This window comes from Castor canadensis, chromosome 16, assembly GCF_047511655.1.
Source record: "Castor canadensis chromosome 16, mCasCan1.hap1v2, whole genome shotgun sequence".
Classification (NCBI taxonomy): domain Eukaryota; kingdom Metazoa; phylum Chordata; class Mammalia; order Rodentia; family Castoridae; genus Castor; species Castor canadensis.
The window spans coordinates 67154596-67174835 of record NC_133401.1 but is presented as its reverse complement, the minus strand read 5'-3'; the positions used below and the strand labels follow the sequence as shown (position 1 = coordinate 67174835).

The 20240-nt window shown below is 39.3% G+C and overlaps 1 protein-coding gene and 1 pseudogene across 2 annotated transcripts in view; both read left to right on the top strand.

Annotated features, from left to right (window-relative positions):
- The window catches only part of Rnf130 (ring finger protein 130), a 114896-nt gene that overhangs the window by 48293 nt on the left and 46363 nt on the right, over window positions 1-20240 (top strand). For both annotated transcript variants that reach the window (XM_074057469.1, XM_074057468.1), the window contains exons 3-4: window positions 1198-1448; window positions 18724-18795. In XM_074057469.1, coding sequence (XP_073913570.1) covers window positions 1198-1448; window positions 18724-18795 — 323 coding nt within the window. The remainder of the gene's footprint in view (window positions 1-1197; window positions 1449-18723; window positions 18796-20240) is intronic.
- Window positions 1467-18520, top strand: LOC141417965 (GTP-binding nuclear protein Ran-like; annotated as a pseudogene).

Here is a 20240-nt window from a genome sequence, read left to right as displayed (position 1 = left end):
TGAGGCAAGGAGATGAAGAGTTCAAGGACAGCCTAGGTAGGCTACCTAGCAAGACCCTGTCTCAAGAAAAAGAAGGGTCTGAGTCCCAGAAGGGTTCTAGAAGAAACTAGAAAGGAGCCTTACTCCAGTCAGGTCTAGATGTAAGACCAAAGTTAGTTTGAAATATTATTAATAAAAGGTACTGCCATTGGTACTTTGTTGTGTGTTTTAAGTCTCAGTGATGTGTGAGCTCTGTGCCTTTTGCTGCTTTCTATTCCTTATATTAGTTCTGCACACAAGTGGTCCAGGAACATTTCTTAGAATGATCATCAGTGCAAGTGTCTATACCATAAATAACAGCACTTTTCTCCTTTTCTTAAGAAAAGTGGCTCATATCTGTAATCCTAGTTCATGAGACCCCATCTCCAAAACTAAGCAGAGCAAAACGGATTGGAGGTGTGGCTGTAGAGGTAGAGTGCCTGCTTTGCGAGAGCAAGGCCCTGAATTCAAACCCCAACCCCACCAAAAGAAAAAAAAAAGAAAGAAATTAGGCTGGAGATGCAGCTCAGTGACAGAGCACCTGCCTAGCATCCACAAGGCCCTGTGTTTGATCCCCAGCACCAAATAAATAAGGGAGGGAAGGGAGAGGGCTTTCTGAAGATCATTTTTATTGCTGTCTAATATGTCATTTTACTATCTGTTGTCCCATTTGGTCAGGATTTGAACTCAGGACCTTGCTCTTGATAGGCAAATGCCGTGAACTTGAGTCATGCCCCAGCCCCTTTTGCTTTAGCTATTTTTTGAACAGCGTCTCATGTTTTTGCCAGAGCCAGCCTTCACCACAGTCCTCTTCTTTGTGCCTCCTACGTAGCAGGGATGATGGGCATGTACCACCACGCCTGGCATGTTTGTTGAGTTAGGGGTCTCACTCATATTTTGCCTAGGCTTGCCTGAAACCACGAGTCTTCCAATCTCCACCTCTCAAGTTGCTAGGCTCACAAGCACAAGACTATGCCTTGCGTCTAAGTCTTGGGCACTACACCACATATTCTCAGTTGGTGTTAGCATGCACAACCTCATTTGTACTGAAAATGCGAATCTTCACATTCTTCCACTAGCTAACGCTGCAGTAGTTTTTCAAAGGAGCATATTTATATAGTTGATGTTTCTAAAAATTTTAAGTGTCACTTGAGTATATATATTTATTTTACATTACAGGCACTGGAGATATTATTGCTGTCATGATAACAGAATTGAGGGGTAAGGATATTTTGAGTTACCTGGAGAAAAACATCTCTGTACAAATGACAATAGCTGTTGGAACTCGAATGCCTCCAAAGAACTTCAGCCGTGGCTCTCTAGTCTTCGTGTCAATATCTTTTATTGTTTTGATGATTATTTCTTCAGCGTGGCTCATATTCTACTTCATTCAGAAGATCAGGTACACAAATGCACGCGACAGGAACCAGGTGAGCTACCAGTACGCTACAGTGATTGGTTCTTGCCAGCCACAATCCATAGATACCTATTGTGATCATACATCTTGCAAACATTGTTTTCAGTTAAAAACAAAGTTGTAACCTGAAGTTATTTTAATATGTTGAAAATGCATTTTAAGGATATTTTAAATACCTTAAAGGAGAAATTACTACATTTATGTTATTTCTGATCATATTCTAGTTAGGTAGATAGCTTGTCATGATGACATGATCTAGATACTTCCGTAAGTTTGGAGAAATCATGGAAATGTATTTTTAAACCAGTACTTTTGGTTGCTTCTGTAGAGGGGAACTAGGAGAATCAAGGAGGAAAATTCACTCTACGCCCTTTTCCATATGAATATTTTTCCCATGTAAATTTTGAACTATGTATTATTCGGGGGGAAAAATCAGAAATAAATCCCCTGTCTGTTCAAACTCAGACTCAGAAGTAAGGTGGGGAAAAAGAGCTCTCTTTAGATGGTCATTTTAGAAATTCCATTGGTCAGCACATCCTAAATGCCCAGTGAATTTTGCTTGAATGGATAAGGACACTGGAAGGCAGTGTGTTGCCCTGGAGTGAAGGATGACTCTCTCCATTTGCAACTTTGATGTCCTGGGAGCCTGGTTTGAGCCCTTAGGTCCCTGCCCTAGACTTTTCCTATAGGCAGCTAAAAAGTGGATCGCTTAGAGAGTGGTTTAAAGCCAAGTTTTACATAGCACCATATTCTTGTGGCCCAGTGTATCCAGATCCCTGTGAAGGACTTGGAATTTTCATCCTTCCTCATTCTCGTGAAGGAAGCACAGGTTGTGGCAGTGAGTAGATCTGAGAGCAAACCCCTGTCTTTACCACCAGTTTATCCTGCTCACACTTGGACAGTTTATTTAGCTTCTCAACTTTTTACTTCATCTGGGCCTCAAACCCTGGGTTTCATGCATAAGCAAGTGCTCTACCACTGAGCTCTACCCAACCATTGAAATTTCTGAGATGCACTGTTTATTGAACATCTATGTGCCAGACTCTGTAGTATCTTGCACAACTTAGAATTTTTTATTTTGATATGCTTTATTATTTATAATTGCAGACTTATAAAAAAGTTGCAAGAATAGTACAAAGTATTCATTCAGATTTTCCAGCTGTTACCATTTTTACCGTGTTTCCTTCTCCATGTATGGATACATATTTTTAACCATTTGAGAGTAACTTTGAGATATGATGCTCCTCCAACCTTAAATATTTACTAATGTTGTATTTTGTTAAAGAACATTCTCTTACGTAACTGTAGTATGATTATAAAATCAGGAAATTAATGCTAATACTATACATTAGCTGATCTACAGACCTTTTTCAAGTTGTGCAAAACTGTCTTATGATATCCGTGATACCAAAGAAAGCAGATTGTGTGTTGCATTCAGCTGCCATATCTCTGTTACTTTGTTTTATGACATTGATGTTTTTGTCAGTGTCAGGTATTTTGTATTGGAGTTTTCCGTCTAACAGTGTTCCTTCATGGTTAGATTCAGATTTGTATGCATTTTGTCAGGAATATTAGCCTTTTATATATTTTTTAAAACTTCTGTTTGGTCTAATTGTAGATTCACTTGCATGCATAAGAAATAATGCAGAGAGATCCATATACCTTTACCCATTTCTGCCCCCCCCCAGGGGTAGTACCTTGGAAGTACCTAGAAATTAATATGATCTCACTGATGACATCAGTGAATTATACTGATCTTACTGAATCTACTTGAAATCTTCAGATTCTCTAGGCCCAGGGCAGTTTTGTACAACAGTCTTCCTGCCTATGCTTTTCATCTAATTGGGATCACAAGCATGCACCACCACACCTGACTTCTGAATTGAGGTTTTTTCCTTGGCCTGACCTCAAACTAATATCTTCCCAATCTCTGCCTTCTGAGTAGCTGGGATTACAGGCGTGAGCTACTGAACCCAGCCTAGAATTCAAATGTTTTTACTTGGCATAATTCCCTTGAGGTCCTTCCAAGTTGTGTGTATCAATAGTTTATTCTTTTTTATTGCTGAGTAGTATTCTGTGGTGTGGATATACTACAGTTTTGTTTAATCATCCACTCATTGAAGGATATCTGGGTTATTTTGAGTTTGGGGCTATTATAAATAAAGCAGCTATGAACATTTGTGTACAGGTTTTTAACATGAGTTTTTGTTTCCCTGGAACAAATGTGTAGCTTCTGAATACAATATAAATTTCAAGATGTGGTTTTAAGTTTATTATAGGCACATACTTAGTTATATGAAAAACTGTGGTACTGTTTTCCAAAGCCGCTGTACCACTTTACATTCCCACTAGGACTTTATGACTGATCCAGCTCCTCCTTGTCCTTGACTGCATTTGTCAGTTCTTTTGTATTTTAACCATTATGTTGGGTATGTGATAACATCTCTTTTGTGGCTCTCATTTGCATCTTTCCAATGGCTGCTGATGTTGAACACGTCTTTAACCGCCTGCTTGCATCAGAATATCCTGTAGTTAGCAAAATGGCAGTCTGTGTTTCTTGCCACTTCACACCTGAACTTTTGTTTTTGTCAGTGAGTTTTGAGCGTTATTCGTATGTTGCAGATACAAGTCCTTTGTCAGGCATGAACTTTGCACAGACTTTCTCCCCATGTATAGTTTGTCTGTTCAGCCTCTTAACAGGCTCATTTGAAAAGCAAACGTTTTTAATCTTGATGAGGTTTGATTTGTGAATTTTCCCTTTTATGAATTATGCTTTTGGTGTCAAGTCTAAAAAGTCTCTGCCTAGCCCTAGATCTCCCAAAGATTTTCTCTTTTCTAAAATTTTTGTAGTCTTACATTTTAGATTTAAGTCTGCAATTCACTTATTTGAAACTTTCCTCCTTTCTAATGTCAGCATTTAGTGCTGGGACTTGCTCTCAGCACTGCTGTAGCTGGGCCCTACACATTTTAGCATACTGTATGTTCTCTCAGATCTGTGTATTTTTTCTTTTGAGACTTCCTCTTTCACCCCATTCATGTTTTTAGCTTAGCATTATTGACATCTGTTTTGATTCTATTATGACCAGAGAAATATTTTGATTTCAGTTCCTTTGCAGTACTGGGGTTTGGATTCAGGGGCTAATGCTTGCTAGGCAGGTGCTCCACCACTTGAGCCACTCCTCCCAGTCCCAGGCCTTTTTTGGCCTAATTATTTTTCAGATAGGGTCTCAGACTGTGATCTTCCTACTCAAGACCCTCCGCATAGCTGAGATCATAGGACTGCGCTGCCATGCCGAGCTTATTGGTTGAGATGAGGTACAGGTATAAGCCATTGCACCCAGCCTCTTTTCTGTTTTTTGAAATTTGTCTTATGATTTAGGATATGGTTTGTCTTGGTAAATGTTTCATGGATGCTTGAAAAAAAAAAAACAAAAGGTGTCTTCTGCTATTGGATGGAGTGTTGTATAGATGTAAGTTAGGTCAGTGCACTCAGCCTGTTCCTGTGAGAGCTGGGTAGGAGACCATCTGTTGGTGCTGGTGGTACCAGGATGATAGAAGGAGTGTGATTTTTTTTTCTCCTTACTACTTGCCTAGAATAGAGCAGGTGTTGCCCGAAAGGTTTGCTAACCTTTTCTAGGTTCCAGGTACTTTGGCTAGGGGAATCAAGCCTTTAAAACTAGATGAAAGATTTAGACTTAAAAAAAAAAAAAAAGACATGAACATAAAAGGAGGACTGTGTTTCGAGGGAGGGGGAGACCACAGAGAGAGGAAAGGAGAGGGTGATGGGGTAAGTATGATCAAAGTACAATATATGTACATACCATAATGAAACCCATTTTTAAAAATTGTGAAAACAAAGCCAGGGGAGAGGCGATAAGAGAGTAATAGATGTAGTGAACATGACCAAAGTACATTATATGCATGGCTAGAAATGTCACCGTGAAACCTCTTTGTACAATAAATATGATAATTAAAAAGAAATTTTAAAAAAGCACCATAAAATTTTGTTCTGTACATGTATTGCCTTATGAAGCACTGAAGGTAGAATAATGAGGCACTCATCCAAAATGGTGTTCTTAACAAGAAGCCCTACAGTAATAGGCTGAATGTGGCACCTCTGAGGACCTTTGAAAGAAAGCTCCTGGTTGTCCCAGGAGCCTGCTTTTTGAAGATGGTGCTTTAATTAGCGCCCAGTGTGGGCCCGTGTGTGCTGAAGAGAAAAGCTCACCATCTGGCATGGCCACAGACAGGGCCCTTGTTTCCTAGTGTTTGTTTGCGGCCACTTTCAAAGCACCCAGCTCCTCATGACGCTTTAGAGGAAAGTGATGTTCTGACCTTTTTCCTCTTCCATTTTCCCTAAGGTTGAGAAGTGCTTGATGAAATTTTTATGGCTTAAAAAGCTTAGCTTATTAAAGTTTAATAAGATGGTGGCAGCGACTCTACTGGTTGAAACCTTTGGCCATTTTAAAAGAGAAGTCAGAACTATTAGGAAAAATAGTAAGTTGCGCGAGAGAGGCTGATTTCTACAGAATATGCTGCCAGAGAGAGCCTTGAGTTATAAGTAACTTTACAAGCACCGTGTATTGTTTACATGTGATACGAAAAATCTAATGCTTTGGCCTTCAGCTTTCCATTAAGCGTCTGGTTTGCTCCTCCTGAAAAAGCATTAAAATACATCTAAAGATTATATTTAGGTACAAATATCTCAGATGATGGCAAACTTAAATGTCACCTAATCAAGTCAGTGATAGTTATTTTACACAAAGGGGTAGATGTTTGGTGCTTTTATATTGAAAGGATGCATGAGGACTTTCAGAGAGATGTAAATTTTTCCACAGTTTCATGGTTAATATTGTGCCTTTGTGTTAGTCTACTTTTTGTCCCTGTGTCAAAATACGTGATGTGAACAACTTAAGGGAGTAAGGAAGTATTTTGGCTCATGGTTTCAGTCCATAGTCAGCTGGCTGCATTGTTTTTAGTCCTATAGCAAGGCAGAACTTCGTAGCAGACAAAAGCTGGTCACATCATGCCAGCCAGGAAGGAGCCAGAGACAAGATTCTTTTCAAAGGCATACCCCCAATAACCCACTTTCTCCAGCTAGGCCCCACCTTCCACAGAATTGTCTGTTCAGATTCCAAATCCATCAGTGGATTGAACCATTGATTAGGTCAGAGCCCTTGTGACCTAATTGTCTGTGGAAACACCCTTGCAGATAACACTCAGAGGTGTGCTTTACTGGTTTTCTTGGTGTCTCTCAATCCAATCAAGTTGGCAGTCAAGAATAAAGATCATAACATCTAATTCTAAAGTAATCAAATTTGATTCCTAAACAGAAGTATTTAAGGTTATCCTAGCTACTGCAAGGCAAAGACAGATCACCATTCAGGCAGAAAGTTCCCAAGAGCTCATCTTAACCAGTGGCTGGGTGAGGTGGCCATACCTGTCATCCCAGCTACTAGGGGAAGCACAAATAGGAGGAGGATCATGGTTCAGGCCTGCCCAGGACCCCATCTCAAAAATAACCAACACAAAAAGGTTTGGTACAGTGGTTCGACTGGGTGGAATGCCTGATTAGCAAGTGTGAGGCCCTGAATTCAAACCCCAGTACTGCTGGAAAAAACACTTAGATATATTATATTTCAAAATAGGGCAGCTTTCCTCTGCCATATTCAGTATTGAAGAATAGGTCACACATAAAAAGTTTCATAACCTTATGGACTCCTGAGTTTAGAAAATCTTATGAAAATTTCCTGTGAAAATGCATACAGCTTCTAAGATGCATAAAACTTGTAAGTCTTCTTACTTTAATATGTGTATACAGTATTAGAACTTATAAACATCTCAGAGTTACTGAAATGGGCTTTTATTATCCATTTTCATCTTAGAAGGGTTGGAGAATGCACATGTATCAGAATGTGGAAGTACACTGAATTCCCCTGTGTCAGAAGAAGCAAATACTCTGCGCTCATACAATTCATTCTTTGAAAAATGATAGGTTCAGAAGGCTTTTTCCTCCTGGATTGGAGGGTGGATGGGAGTATTTTATACACTGTCAAGATTTTTCTTCTAGAAAATGGTTATATAGACAAAATGGCAAACTTATTTTGTTATTAATGGTTGATAGAATGAGTTTTATTTATTAGGGATTCACAATTCTAGATGAACTGGAAAAGAATAGGCGTTTGAACTAAGAAGTTATATTTTATCAGTTTTAGATAGTGCAAGTAGTCTTATCTTTTTATGTACTACTATTTTATGTAAATAATACTTTGTATACACAGATTTTATGCCTTCTAAATATTATACAGAAAGAGCTTAAGATTTGATTTTTTTCCCTTTTAGCACAGTCTGCTCTTAAGATCAGAGCATTTTAAAGACATTCATTTCTAAATCCTTAGGGTTTAGCATAAGGCCTGGCATGTCACACTGACTCAGTAAGTGTTTAAATGAAGTGAAGAATGAGCTTACATTCTCTCAGGAAGGCAGTAGGTATAATCAAAATGCTGTGTAGCAAAAGTTACTCTTGAGGCAGAGTGATGTTACTCTCACTGAATCATGGGCACTACTTCACAGAGGAGGTAGTGACATTTGAGCTGAATTTCAAAGGATGAGTAAGACCATTAGACAGAGACCAGAAGGAGATTCAAGCAGAGGGATTATTTTCCACAGAGCCATGAAGGGAGAAAAGGAGACAGGCAGTTGAATGGTGGAACATCAGAAATAGGAAGCTGGGACTGTGACCAGGTTACATGAGTAAATCACCACTATGATATGAAGGGCTTAGTGCGCATGCTAGAAATTTAGTAAGGAGTCATCTAAAGTTTTCTAGCAGTGGAGTGAGTCAAACCTTTTTTCAGCCTGGCATGATGGTTCACACCTATAATCCGAGCATTTGAGAGAGTGAGGCAGGAGGACCATGAGTTTGAGGCCATTGGGATTCAGCGTGAGATCCTATCTCAAAATACAAAAACAAAACACCCTTTTTCCTGGTAAGAGAGGCTTAGAAGAGAGGAGCTATTAAAGAGGGAAACAGTGAAGAGCAAATGCAGGTACTATTAATAAAGCAGAGCTATGTAGAAAATGGAGGGGAGTGCTGGGGCAGAAGCAGATGGTTTCTGGGAAAGAATTGGAGACCCTTTTTAGACAAAAAGGTAAAAATGGTGTAGTGATAAAGAGGATTCAGATAAGACAACTTTTATCAAAGAAAAATTATATTCACACCACCTGGGTTTTAACTGTGTTTTTAAAAGAAAACCCTACAGAGGTGGAAGCAAGAGGATCTTGAGTTTGAGGCCAATCTGCTACATGGTGAGAGACCCTTTCTTTAAAAAAAAAAAAGGAAAAGAAAAATAACTAAAGCAAAAAGTTGTAGGCACTCTAGAGTGCCTATCTAGCAAGTGGTAGAGTGCCTCCTGCCTAGTAAGTGCAAGGACCTGAAATCAATTCAAACCCAAGTACCACAAAAAAAAGTCAGGCATGGTAGTGCATGCCTATAATCTGAGCTACACAGGAAATGGAGGTAGAAGGATCATGGTCTGAGGCTGGCCCAGGCAAAGCACAAGACCTTATCTGAAAAATAACTAAAGCAAAAAACGCTAAGGATGTGGTCCAAGTGGTAGAGCGCCTACAAGGCCCTAAGTTCACACCCAGTATTGCCACACACACACACACATAAAGAATTCTTAAATGACAAAAACAAAGAGATGCATAGGGCAAAGTTATTTGGGGCATAGAGCTTCCACGCCCTTTCTGGGTATGCCATCTTCAGGAACTTCCACAGATTTGGCCATCCAGAAGCGCTCTATAAACCTAGTCCTTTGGGGGCTTTAAGGAAGTATTATTAAGTAGGCATGGCTGTTCAAATCATTGGCGATCAACTTAACCTTCAGCACCTCTCCCCTCCATGGAAGCTGGAGGGTGGATAATAAAATCTCACCTCTGAAACATGCCTTGGTCTTCTCCGTGACCAGCCCCCATCCTAAAGCTACCTAGAAGCTGCCAGCCCTCAGTCAGCTCATAGTATGCAAACGACAATTAACTCTCCAGAGAGTCAAAGGATTTTAGGAGTAGTTCGTTACCAGGAAACAAACCAAACATGTATTTCTCAGGATCACAGTCTCAAACTTTAGAATGCAAAAGAACCATGTGGGAACCCTTTTTTCTTCCTTTTGGGGAGAGCAGTGCTTTTTATAATTGCAGTTTCCCTAGACAAACATGCTTACTCTGTGTTGTCTGATCCAGCAAGTCTGGACAGGGTCTACTTACCAGCTTTTCATCTGGACAAATTACTTATTCTCACTGCCTCATTCTTCTCTTCTGTAAAGTGGGAGCAAAGTAATTGCTTTCTCATTAAGTTGTGAAGACCACATGAGTCAGTACATGTGAAGGGTTTACAGCAGTACCTAGCACATAGTATGTACTGAAAGATCTTTGTTATTATAAATATCATTATTTCATACTGTTAAGGGCCTAATGTAGATTTAATGAATTCTCCCCATCGACAACACCTTGAAAAACAGGGACTTAATGGCATGGTGTTTAAGTGGAGGTAAGAAATCTGAATTAAGAGTAATCTTCACAAAAAGGAAATTGTACTTAATTTTAGGTATTTGAGAGCACAATGCAACCAGTATTTTAAAATCATGAAAATAGTGACTTTTGAGCAGATTCAAGTAAGAAACTTTTTTTCCTTTGGGGATTGAACCCAGGACTAAACCCCCAGCCCAAGAGAGAAAAATTTTACATGTGATGTATATGTGCACGTGTGCATAAGTAACTAAAGTATACCCATCACAGGGTAATGAGAAATATTGAAGCAGGGATCTAAAGCTCAGAAGAAGTTAGTAATGTTGAAGTTAAGTCCAAACAAAAAATACTCCAACAAAGGTATTTTACATTAATATCAAACACAGAGAAAAGATATTTTTTATTTTATATTTGGTAGTCATGGGGATTGAACCCTGGGACTTGTGCATGTTAAACAAGTGTTCTGCCTCGAAGTACACCTCAGCCCCAAAAGGTATTTTCTACTTTTGCCACAAGATTTTAAAAGTTTGAAATTGGAAGAAATGATATATCCAAATGGATGGGAGATATCTAGTTAGATATGCTACATGCATTCACATGAGCCTGCTGCAAACCAACCTACCTCTCCCACCAGTACCTGCCCCCTCCCTTTAGCTCCCTGAGTTCCCCTAATCAAATGTGATGCCACTCACAGTTAATTGCCTAGCTAGAAGTCTGAGACAGCTATCCTTGACGGGTCTTCTTTCCCCTACCTCTGTGTCACACAGTCACTGTGTTCTATCAGTCTTACCTCCTAAAACTTCTTGACTTTGTACCGTCTCTCTCTTCCCTACTTGCCTAATTCAGACCTTGTCATCTCTGAAATCCTAGACCCGGTCTTGCTGCCTCCTATCGTCCTGTGTCACATATTTTCTTCTCAGGAGGCCAGATTTGATCAGTTCTCAGCATGGAACTCTTCTGTTAAAAAGATTTTAAGTGAAATTCTGATCTGAGCAAGATGGAAATAGTGAGGTTATTTTTGTTTTGTTTTAATTTCCTCAAATGTCTTTTTTAAAACAACGGAGCAACTTAAGGATAGCAAAAGGAAAAATGCATAGACAGCATCTTCATTGATTCTAAGCAGCAGGATATCTCCAAGAACTCTAGCGAAAGAAGTAGATTTGACCATGTTACCCACAACTGCAAGACCTGCACAGAGCTCCAAGGGAAGAAAAGGGATCGTTCTGGTGGTCCTAAGAATTGGAAAACCAGAAATCATGAATCCCCTCAAAGGAAAGAGCTAACCCTGAGCGGGAGCTCCAGCAAATAGATCAGAAAGACTCTATAAGCAAGTGGAACAACAACTAAAAGGGATTCAGGGAAGGACAGAGCAATCACTAACACACACACACACACACACACAAAACTAAAAGGGATTCAGGGAAGGACAGAGCAATCACTAACACACACACACACACAACTAAAAGGGATTCAGGGAAGGACAGAGCAATCACTAACACACACACACACACTCTCTCTCTCTCTCTCTCTCTCTCTCTCTCTCACTATCAACCTAAAAGCCAGCAGCTTAGTGGACAAGCTAAAAGACTGAAAACCTAATACAAAAATAGGCAAAAACAATAAACAGAGAAATCACTAAAATGAAATTAAAATGCTCTTTAAAATATTAAAAGATGATCAGCGTCACTCACAGGTTAAATGTAACTTTTAAAACCATATCGAAAAACCATTTCTTATTCAATTTGATCAAAAAAATTTTCAGGTTTGACAGCAGACTTTCTTGTCTAGGTTGTCAAGGAAGCAGGCATTCTCATATGTTGATGAGTTCTTGTGGTAGGGAAGCAGGAAAGTATAATATCTAGCAGAATTACATATATGATTACCTTTTGTCATAGTAACCTCATTGGTAATATTCTAGCATGTTGAGAAACTTGCAGACATTTAAAGTGACAGCTATACAAAACTATTCATTGTGATATTATTTATAATTATTATGATTGAACATCCATTACTAGAAACCTGGTTGAATAAATTAGTACTCTTCACAGTGAAATACTGTAAATGCACTGGAGTAGTTTTATAGCTGCAAAAATGAAGGAAGTTTTAAAGGTCTCTGTATGCTTCAGTGGATTGATCGCTAGGATATATTATTAAGGGGAAAAAAGCAAAGTTCAGAGTAGTTTTGGTATACTAGCTTATTAGAAGAGAGCTATGAAAATACATTCTATATAGATGTACATAGAACATGTATGTATCTACACATGTGCATGTTTAAATACATATGCCTTTATTTTCTAAGGGAAACAATGTAAGGATAAAACAAAACAGAAAAAGCAACAGGATGGAGGAGATAAAGCTGCATGTAAGACTTCCCTGTACCTAGTTTTATAGTTTTGACTTTGGAACCATGTAAGTGTTTTATGTGGAAGTTGGGTTTTGTGGCATATGCCTGTATAGTCCCAGCTATTCAAGAAGCTGAGGCAGAAAGATTGCTTGAGCCCAGCACAGGAATTTGGCCAAGCTGGAGTAAAAGACTTGATTTACCCTTCCTGGCTCCAATTTTTTTTTTTTTGAAGTGAAACAGACAGTTTCAAGACACTAAATATCAGGCATCCAAGGCCAGAGATCCCTGAGAAATGGGAAATAAATGAGATGAGCCTAAGATTATCCATCTTAAATGTCTTCAGTTTCTAGACCACATTATGTCCTGTAGTCACTCCTTCATTGGAGAGCACAGAGCTGAGAGACCAGGGAGAGCAAGGTGATGAGCATTCATAGAGCACAGTAATGGAAAGGTTATAAATGCACAGGGGTAGAAGCCCCGAGACTCGCCTGGAGTACTGGTCAGTCTTATGTGTGAGGAAATTACCCAAAAGTGGGGACATGGAGGCCACCCAGATGGATTTGAAGAAATAATATATGTCAGTATTCAAAACTGAATTCTCAAATTTCTCCTTCCAACTGCTCTCCCTGCCTTGTCCTCATGTCTCTAAGCTGCTCAGGTCCCAAACAACAGTATCATCTTCAAACTTTCTCCACATCATCTTCAAACTACCATATATCCAGAGCTGGGTAAATGACTCAGGAGTAGAGCACATACCCAGCAAGAGCAAGGCCCTGAGTTCAAACCTGGTACCACCAGGAAAAAAAAAAAAAAGAAACAATTAATTTTGGGCTGGTGTTGCTCAAGTGGGAGAGTACCTGCCTAGCAAGTATGAGGCCTTGAATTCAAACCCCAGTACTACCACAAAAAAGAATAAAATACAAAGGGATAAACTTAACCAAGGAGGTGAAAGACTTGTACCCTGAAAACTACAAAATGTTGCTGAAAGGAATTAAAGAAGATACAAATATTAGATGAGTATCCCTTATCTGAAATTTGGAACTGTTTCAGATTCCAGAGTTTTTCAGATTTTGAAATATTTGCATGGACTTTATGGTTGAATATCCTAAGCCAAAAATCTATATTCTTCAAAATCTGAAACTTTTTTTTTGGTGCGACTGGGGTTCAGTCACTATGAAGTTTCAGTTTTGTAAGATTAAGAGTTTTAGAAATTGGATGCACTGATCTATATACTTAAAAATGATTAAGATGGCAAACTTTGTGTTAGGTATATTTTATAACAATTAGATGTTCTCAGTTTTTAGAAAGATAATTTGAGATATGAAAATCTGTTGTAGAGTTCATAGTGTATGTCTGAGTAGAATCTATGACAACAATAGCACAAAGTCCAATAGGGAAGAAATGAAAGTGTACTCCCTACTGTGATTAAACATACATACATTAACCCTAAGCAATCACTAAAATAACACAGTAAAGAGTTACAATGATAGCCAACAAAGGAGATAAATGGAATCATGAAAAATTCTCAATCTAGGCCAGGTGTGGTGACCCACACCTGTAATCCTTGCTACTTGAGAGGTGGAGATTGGGAGGATTGTGGTTCAAGGCCAGCCCAGGCAAAGTTAGCAATGCTCCATCTCAACCAACAAGCCTGGCATGGTGGTTTATACCTATCATCCTAGCTACACGGGAAGTGTAAATAGGAGGGTTGAGGTTCAAGCTGGCCTAGACATAAATGTGAAAGCCTATCTGAAAAATAACCAAGGTAAAAAGGGCTGGGGGCATGGCTTAGGTGGTAAGTGCCTGCCTACCAAGCATAAGACCCTGAGTGCAAACCTCACTACCACTGAAAAAAATCTCATTCCCAAAAAGGAAATAAAGAACAGATGGAATAAAAAGCAATATCAAGTAAATAGATGTAAACATAACCATATCAGTAATCCACTAAAATAGAGGGCTAAACACCTCTATTGAAAGCAGAGATTAAGAGATTAAGTGTTAAAAGAAGAGCAAGCGCTTCCGCCATCTTTCCAGCCTCAGTCGGGCAGGCGCGGAGACGCTTCTGGAAGGATGGCCGCGATGGCCGCGCTGGGAGAGCCCCAGGGCCAGTTCAAGCTCGTCCTGGTGGGCGATGGTGGCACCGGGAAGACGACGTTCGTGAAGGTCACCTGACGGGCGAGTTCGAGAAGAAGTACGTAGCCACCTTGGGCGTCGAGGTCCCCGCGCGGGTGTTCCACACCAACAGGGGCCCATCAAGGTCGACGTGTGGGACCCGGCCGGCCAGGAGAGTTCGGCGGCCGGAGAGACGGCTACTACGTCCAAGCCCAGCGTGCCGGTGCAGTGTTTGATGTAACATCAGGAGTTACTTAGAACGTGCCCAGCTGGCACAGAGATCGCCTTCCAGTTTGTGAGAACACCCCCATTGTGTTGTGTGGCAACAAAGTGGATATTAAAGACAGGAAAGTGAAGGCAAAATCTATTGTCTTCCACCGAAAGAAGAATCTTCAGTACCATGACATTTCTGCCAGAAGTGACTACAACTTTGAAAAGCCTTTCCTCTGGCTCGCTCGAACGCTCATCGGAGACCCTGACTTGAGTTTGTCGCCATGCCTGCCCTTGCCCCCCAGAGGTTGTCATGGACCCGGCTTTGGCGGCTCAGTATGAGCACGATTTAGAGGTTGCTGAGAGCTCAGACGACTGCCCTCCCGGATGAGGACGATGATCGGTGAGAAAGTGAAGCTGGGGCCCGGCGTCAGAAGTCTAGTTTTACAGGCAACTGTCCTGTGATGTCAGCGGTGCAGCGTGTGTGCTACTTTATTACCTAGCTAAGCAGAACATGTGCTTCATCTTTGGGATGCTGAAGGAGATGAATGGGCTTCGGAATGAATGTGGCAGTTAAAAAAACCTTCGTTTTTTGGACCTGCATATTTAGCTGTTTGGAACGCAGTTGTTTCCGTCTTGAGTTTCAAAGATAAGACTGCTAAGTCACATCACAACATTCAGTGGTGAAATCTTGTTGTTACTGTCATTCCCATTCCTTTTCGTTTAGAATCAGAATGAAGTTGTATTTCAAATATCTAAAAAAAAAATAAAAGAAAAGCAAGACCCATCCAAGTGCTGCCTACAAGAAACCCACTTTAAATATAAAAATATATAGGCAGGGGATGTAGCTCAGTAGTATAGTGCTTGCCTAAATAAGTAAATTACAGAAATTCAAATAGGTTAAAAGGATGAAAAAGCTATGCCATACTAAAACAAATTAAAGTCGAAGTGGCTACATTAATACCAGAGTAGATTTCAGGGCCAGTATTTTGCCAGGGATAAAAGTCATTTGTTAATAGTCATTTCAGAAAGAGGGTATTACGATCCTAAATGCACTGGTAACAATGCTTCAGAACCATCCAGTGAGAACTGATCAAACTGTAGTGAAAAATAACCCCACAATTATAGTCATATTTTTCTACCTTTCTCAATAGTGAGAAGAGTACGTAGACAGAAAATCAGTTAGTCTACAAAAGACTTAAAATGATCAATTGACTTGATCCCATTGACATTTGTAGAAAATTCTAACAAAAGCACAATATATATTTCTTATGACATGTGCTCTAGACCATAAAACAAGTCTCAATAAGTTTAAAAGGATTTAAGTTCATACAAGGTAATGTTCTCTGATCATTTGAAATTAAATAAGAAATCAGTTACAAAAAGATCTCTGAAAAAATTCCAAATATTTTTAAATTAACTTTCAAATCATCCATAGGAGAAAAAACAAATCAAAAGGGAAATTAGAAAACCATTTGAACTCAATGAAATTAAAAACACAATGCATCAAAATTTAGAGGCCACTAAAGCAGTACATTAAAAGTGTCAGCTTCAGATTCATGGAGTTTCAAAGTATAATTTTAAGTGCAGGTCAGAGTGCACCCTCTAAGTATATGCAGTTTATTTTAAGTCTCCATATAGCTGTTTAAAAAAAAAAGTATGGTAGATAGGATTCAGATAAAGAGAGACATTTGAGAAGTAGAAACCAAAGCATTTGAAGCTTTATATCCTGATTCACACAAGTCATTTGTCAAAAGATATTCTGCAGACAGATGGGGAAATTGTAGTATTGTCTGAGTAAGAGACAGTGTTGATTAATTGTTGTTACATTGTATTAGGAAGGACAGTGGCATCAAAAGCCACTGTTAGAGATGCATAGTGAAGATTAGGTGAAGTTAGGGTGCTTATGCCATGCATTGAAATCTTTAACACAATAAAGGGAATGGGGAGAATAGATGGTAAAATAGGTAAATACTGATAGTTGAAGCTGATATGTGGATGATGTATAATGAATGATATATTGAGTATATTGATGATAGATACATGCATGTTCATTAAATTCCCTCTTTTGTATTTTTAGATTTCCTCTAAAACGCTCCTGTATTTTTATGATTTTTTTTTAATCCTCCTGAAAGACTCTGAGGTCTTTTCTTGTTTCAGTTCCCAACTTACTCTTTCAGCTTTTGCATCTGACTCTACTCAGAGTTTAAGATGTAGTTATATCTAGAGTGACCCTGTTTTGGTGTGCCTGGGACAGTCTGTCTATATCTGTCATTCCAGTGTGAACTCTGACTCACAAAGCATTCTGATTTGAGCAATAAAATACATGCTCACTGTGTAGTTACGTTGAAGGATAATTTCCTTATATATCTATGCTTCATATCTATTTGTCTTTACTAGACTATTCCTCTGTCCAAAATATCCCTTCCTAATCCCATACTCTTCCTTACCGAACTCCTTATTCTTCCAGGTCTTACCTCCAGCATCATTTCCTCAAAGCCTTCCCAGAATTCCTCCTCTGCTCTGTCCCATGCCCATACATGAGGTTACCTCCTTTTACTGCCACTTCACCCTGGGAAGGATCTCCTATATAATAATGTTTACTGGTTATTTCCCCAGTTCAGATAGCATCTCAAAAGTGAGAGGTTCACTGCTTTTTTTTCACCTTTGGGTTATTTGTGTCTAGCATTGCTGTCTACATCTGGCAAAATGTAGAGATCATCCGAGTTAACCCTCTGAAATAAATGAGAATGACTCAGCCTGGAAAGGTAAATAAATGCACCTTCCAAGCATGGTAGTAGCAGAGCCAGAAGTAGAGCTCATCACTGTGTGGCTTCCACTTGATGCTCTCCTAAGAATGTCAGTGTTCAAGGTTTCTTTACTGGGACAATTTATATGCCTAACAGTGATCATCCCTAGAGCACAAAAGGAAAACTGTTAGAGCAGGGGAAGTGGCTCTGAAGTGCACATGAAGTAGATTTTGATTCATGGAGTCTCAAAGTATAATTTTAAGTGCAGGTCAGAGTGCACCCTCTAAGTATATGCAGTTTATTTTAAGTCTCTATAAGTCTGTTTAAAAAAAAAAAAGTATGGTAGATAGGATTCAGATTAAGAGAGACATTTTGAGAAGTAGAAATCAAAGCATTTGGAGCTTTATATCCTGATTCACACAAGTCAGTTATCAAAAGATAGCAAAACATTTTGATAATGTTTATTAAACACAAAATGCAAAAGTGATTGTGACACCTGGCTTTTTTTTTACCTGAATATAGACTTTTTATTCAACTAGAATACAGAAGATATGGTATAGCTGCCAGTTTCTCTGATTTTTTTTTTATTCCCTTTTTAGAGTCTGCTTATATATATGACATAGAATAGAGAGTGATGTGGAATAATAATGAGTTTATACTGTTAATTATTTAAAGTGAAGACCATCATTAAGATATCTTAAACTTATGTTATCATTCGCTGGTAAATGGATGGAATTGGAGAACATCATTCTGAGTGAGGTTAGCCTGGCCCAAAAGACCAAAAATCGTATGTTCTCCCTCATATGTGGACATTAGATCAAGGGCAAACACAACAAGGGGACTGGACTATGAGCACATGCTAAAAGCGAGAGCACACAAGGGAGGGGTGAGGATAGGTAAGACACCTAAAAAACTAGCTAGCATTTGTTGCCCTTAACGCAGAGAAACTAAAGCAGATACCTTAAAGCAACTGAGGCCAATAGGAAAAGGGGAACAGGTACTAGAGAAAAGGTTAGATCAAAAAGAATTAACCTAGAAGGTAACACCCACGCACAGGAAATCAATGTGAGTCAATGCCCTGTATAGCTATCCTTATCTCAACCAGCAAAAACCCTTGTTCCTTCCTATTATTGCTTATACTCTCTCTACAACAAAATTAGAAATAAGGGCAAAATAGTTTCTGCTGGGTATTGAGGGGGGGGAGAGGGAGTGGGTGGTAAGGGAGGGGGTGGGGGCAGGGGGGAGAAATGAACCAAGCCTTGTATGCACATATGAATAATAAAAGAAAAATGAAAAAAAAAAAAGATATCTTAAACTTAATGTCTTTTTATTTGCCATTTTCATAGCGTCGTCTTGGAGATGCAGCCAAGAAAGCCATCAGTAAATTGACAACCAGAACAGTAAAAAAAGGCGATAAGGTACAGTAATGAAATAACTTTACTTTCTCTTGGAAGTATTATTCTTACTATGCCTGTTATCTGGAAGCCCTTCAGTCAGCCCTCTGACTCTCCTGGACTTCAAATGCTCTGCCATTAGTAGGTAGCATCACTAGACTACTTACAGTTTTTCTAGCTGTATTTTTCATAGTTTTCTTCTGCTAAAACCTAGCATACATCTTCCAAGAATTCTAGTAGAACTATTGGTACATAAAGGCTAGGAGATGTGCGTTTTCTTCTTATATTTCTTGTGATTTTGCAGCATCTCTTTTGGTTTTTGTTTTATAACAAGTTAAATGGAGAACTGAAGACATACAATTCTAGGGCATTTCAGTTAACAAAATGTTCTCTAACACTTTCAAAGAAGAGGAATGCAATTTGTCAGAGTTGGGCCTAATGCTTACGGGCATCAAAGGCTATGACTGAGACTGTAAACTAGAATCTCCCAGTCAGACGGAGCTCAAGTTATAGTAGACCCTAGCTTGGCCTCACTAAGTGCAAAACAGCACCTTAAGGTTAGTTCCTACATTCAGTATATTCAAGAATACCGAGGATGAAAAATTTGCTTCTCTAAAGGAATAAAATGAAAACTGTCTCCTACCCCACGTCCAACACTTAACATTTTAGCAGAAAGCTCTGAAAAGGATGATTTCAGATGATTCTTCATCTTCTTAAGTTCTACCACGTTCATGGACTTTACCCATTCTTGTTCTCATTACCTTGACAATACCATATCTAGTTGCCCTTGACACAGCTCCAGAGGTAAAGACACTCTCAGTGGGCTTAGTTTAGGAAAGAAAAAGGAGTCACTTGCAGAAATTACAAGCTACATTAAAACAGCTACACTTAACCCCAGAGGAGTGGTAACCAATATGCTTTCTTAACCTGGTGACCTTCAGCTGCCTTTAATCTGAAATTCCTAGAGGTGAGATAACCTACCTATCTGTACCCCAAGGCTAGCACAAAACAGTCATTTCTGTAATTATTAAAGCCACCCCATCTTGTCAGTTTGTATCTCCTAGACCTGCCAAGAATTACCCACTGAGTTTCAGTCCAAATGGCAATGACACAGCAGATAGTTGTACCTTCCCAAGTTTGGGTTGCTCATGTGCTGTGGTTTTTGATAAGTCAGGTAGAACCCTCCTCAGCCCTGAGGAGGAAGGAAATCAGTTAACCTGGTGACCAAACACGAGGCTGACTTGAGTTGAGCAAATGACTCTTCCATATCCCATATCTGTGATCAAAAGTACAGCTCCTGTACTTAGAGTGGGTCTCTAGATAATGTTCTACTATGGGAACCATCCTTTGTGCCCATACTTAAAGAGGTGATTGAGAATGTGAGCTTCTTTATGAAGACCCAGATTTTGTAGGGTATACAGTAAAACCTATTCAGACAACTCGGTAATGCAGTGGAAGTCATGGGAGGA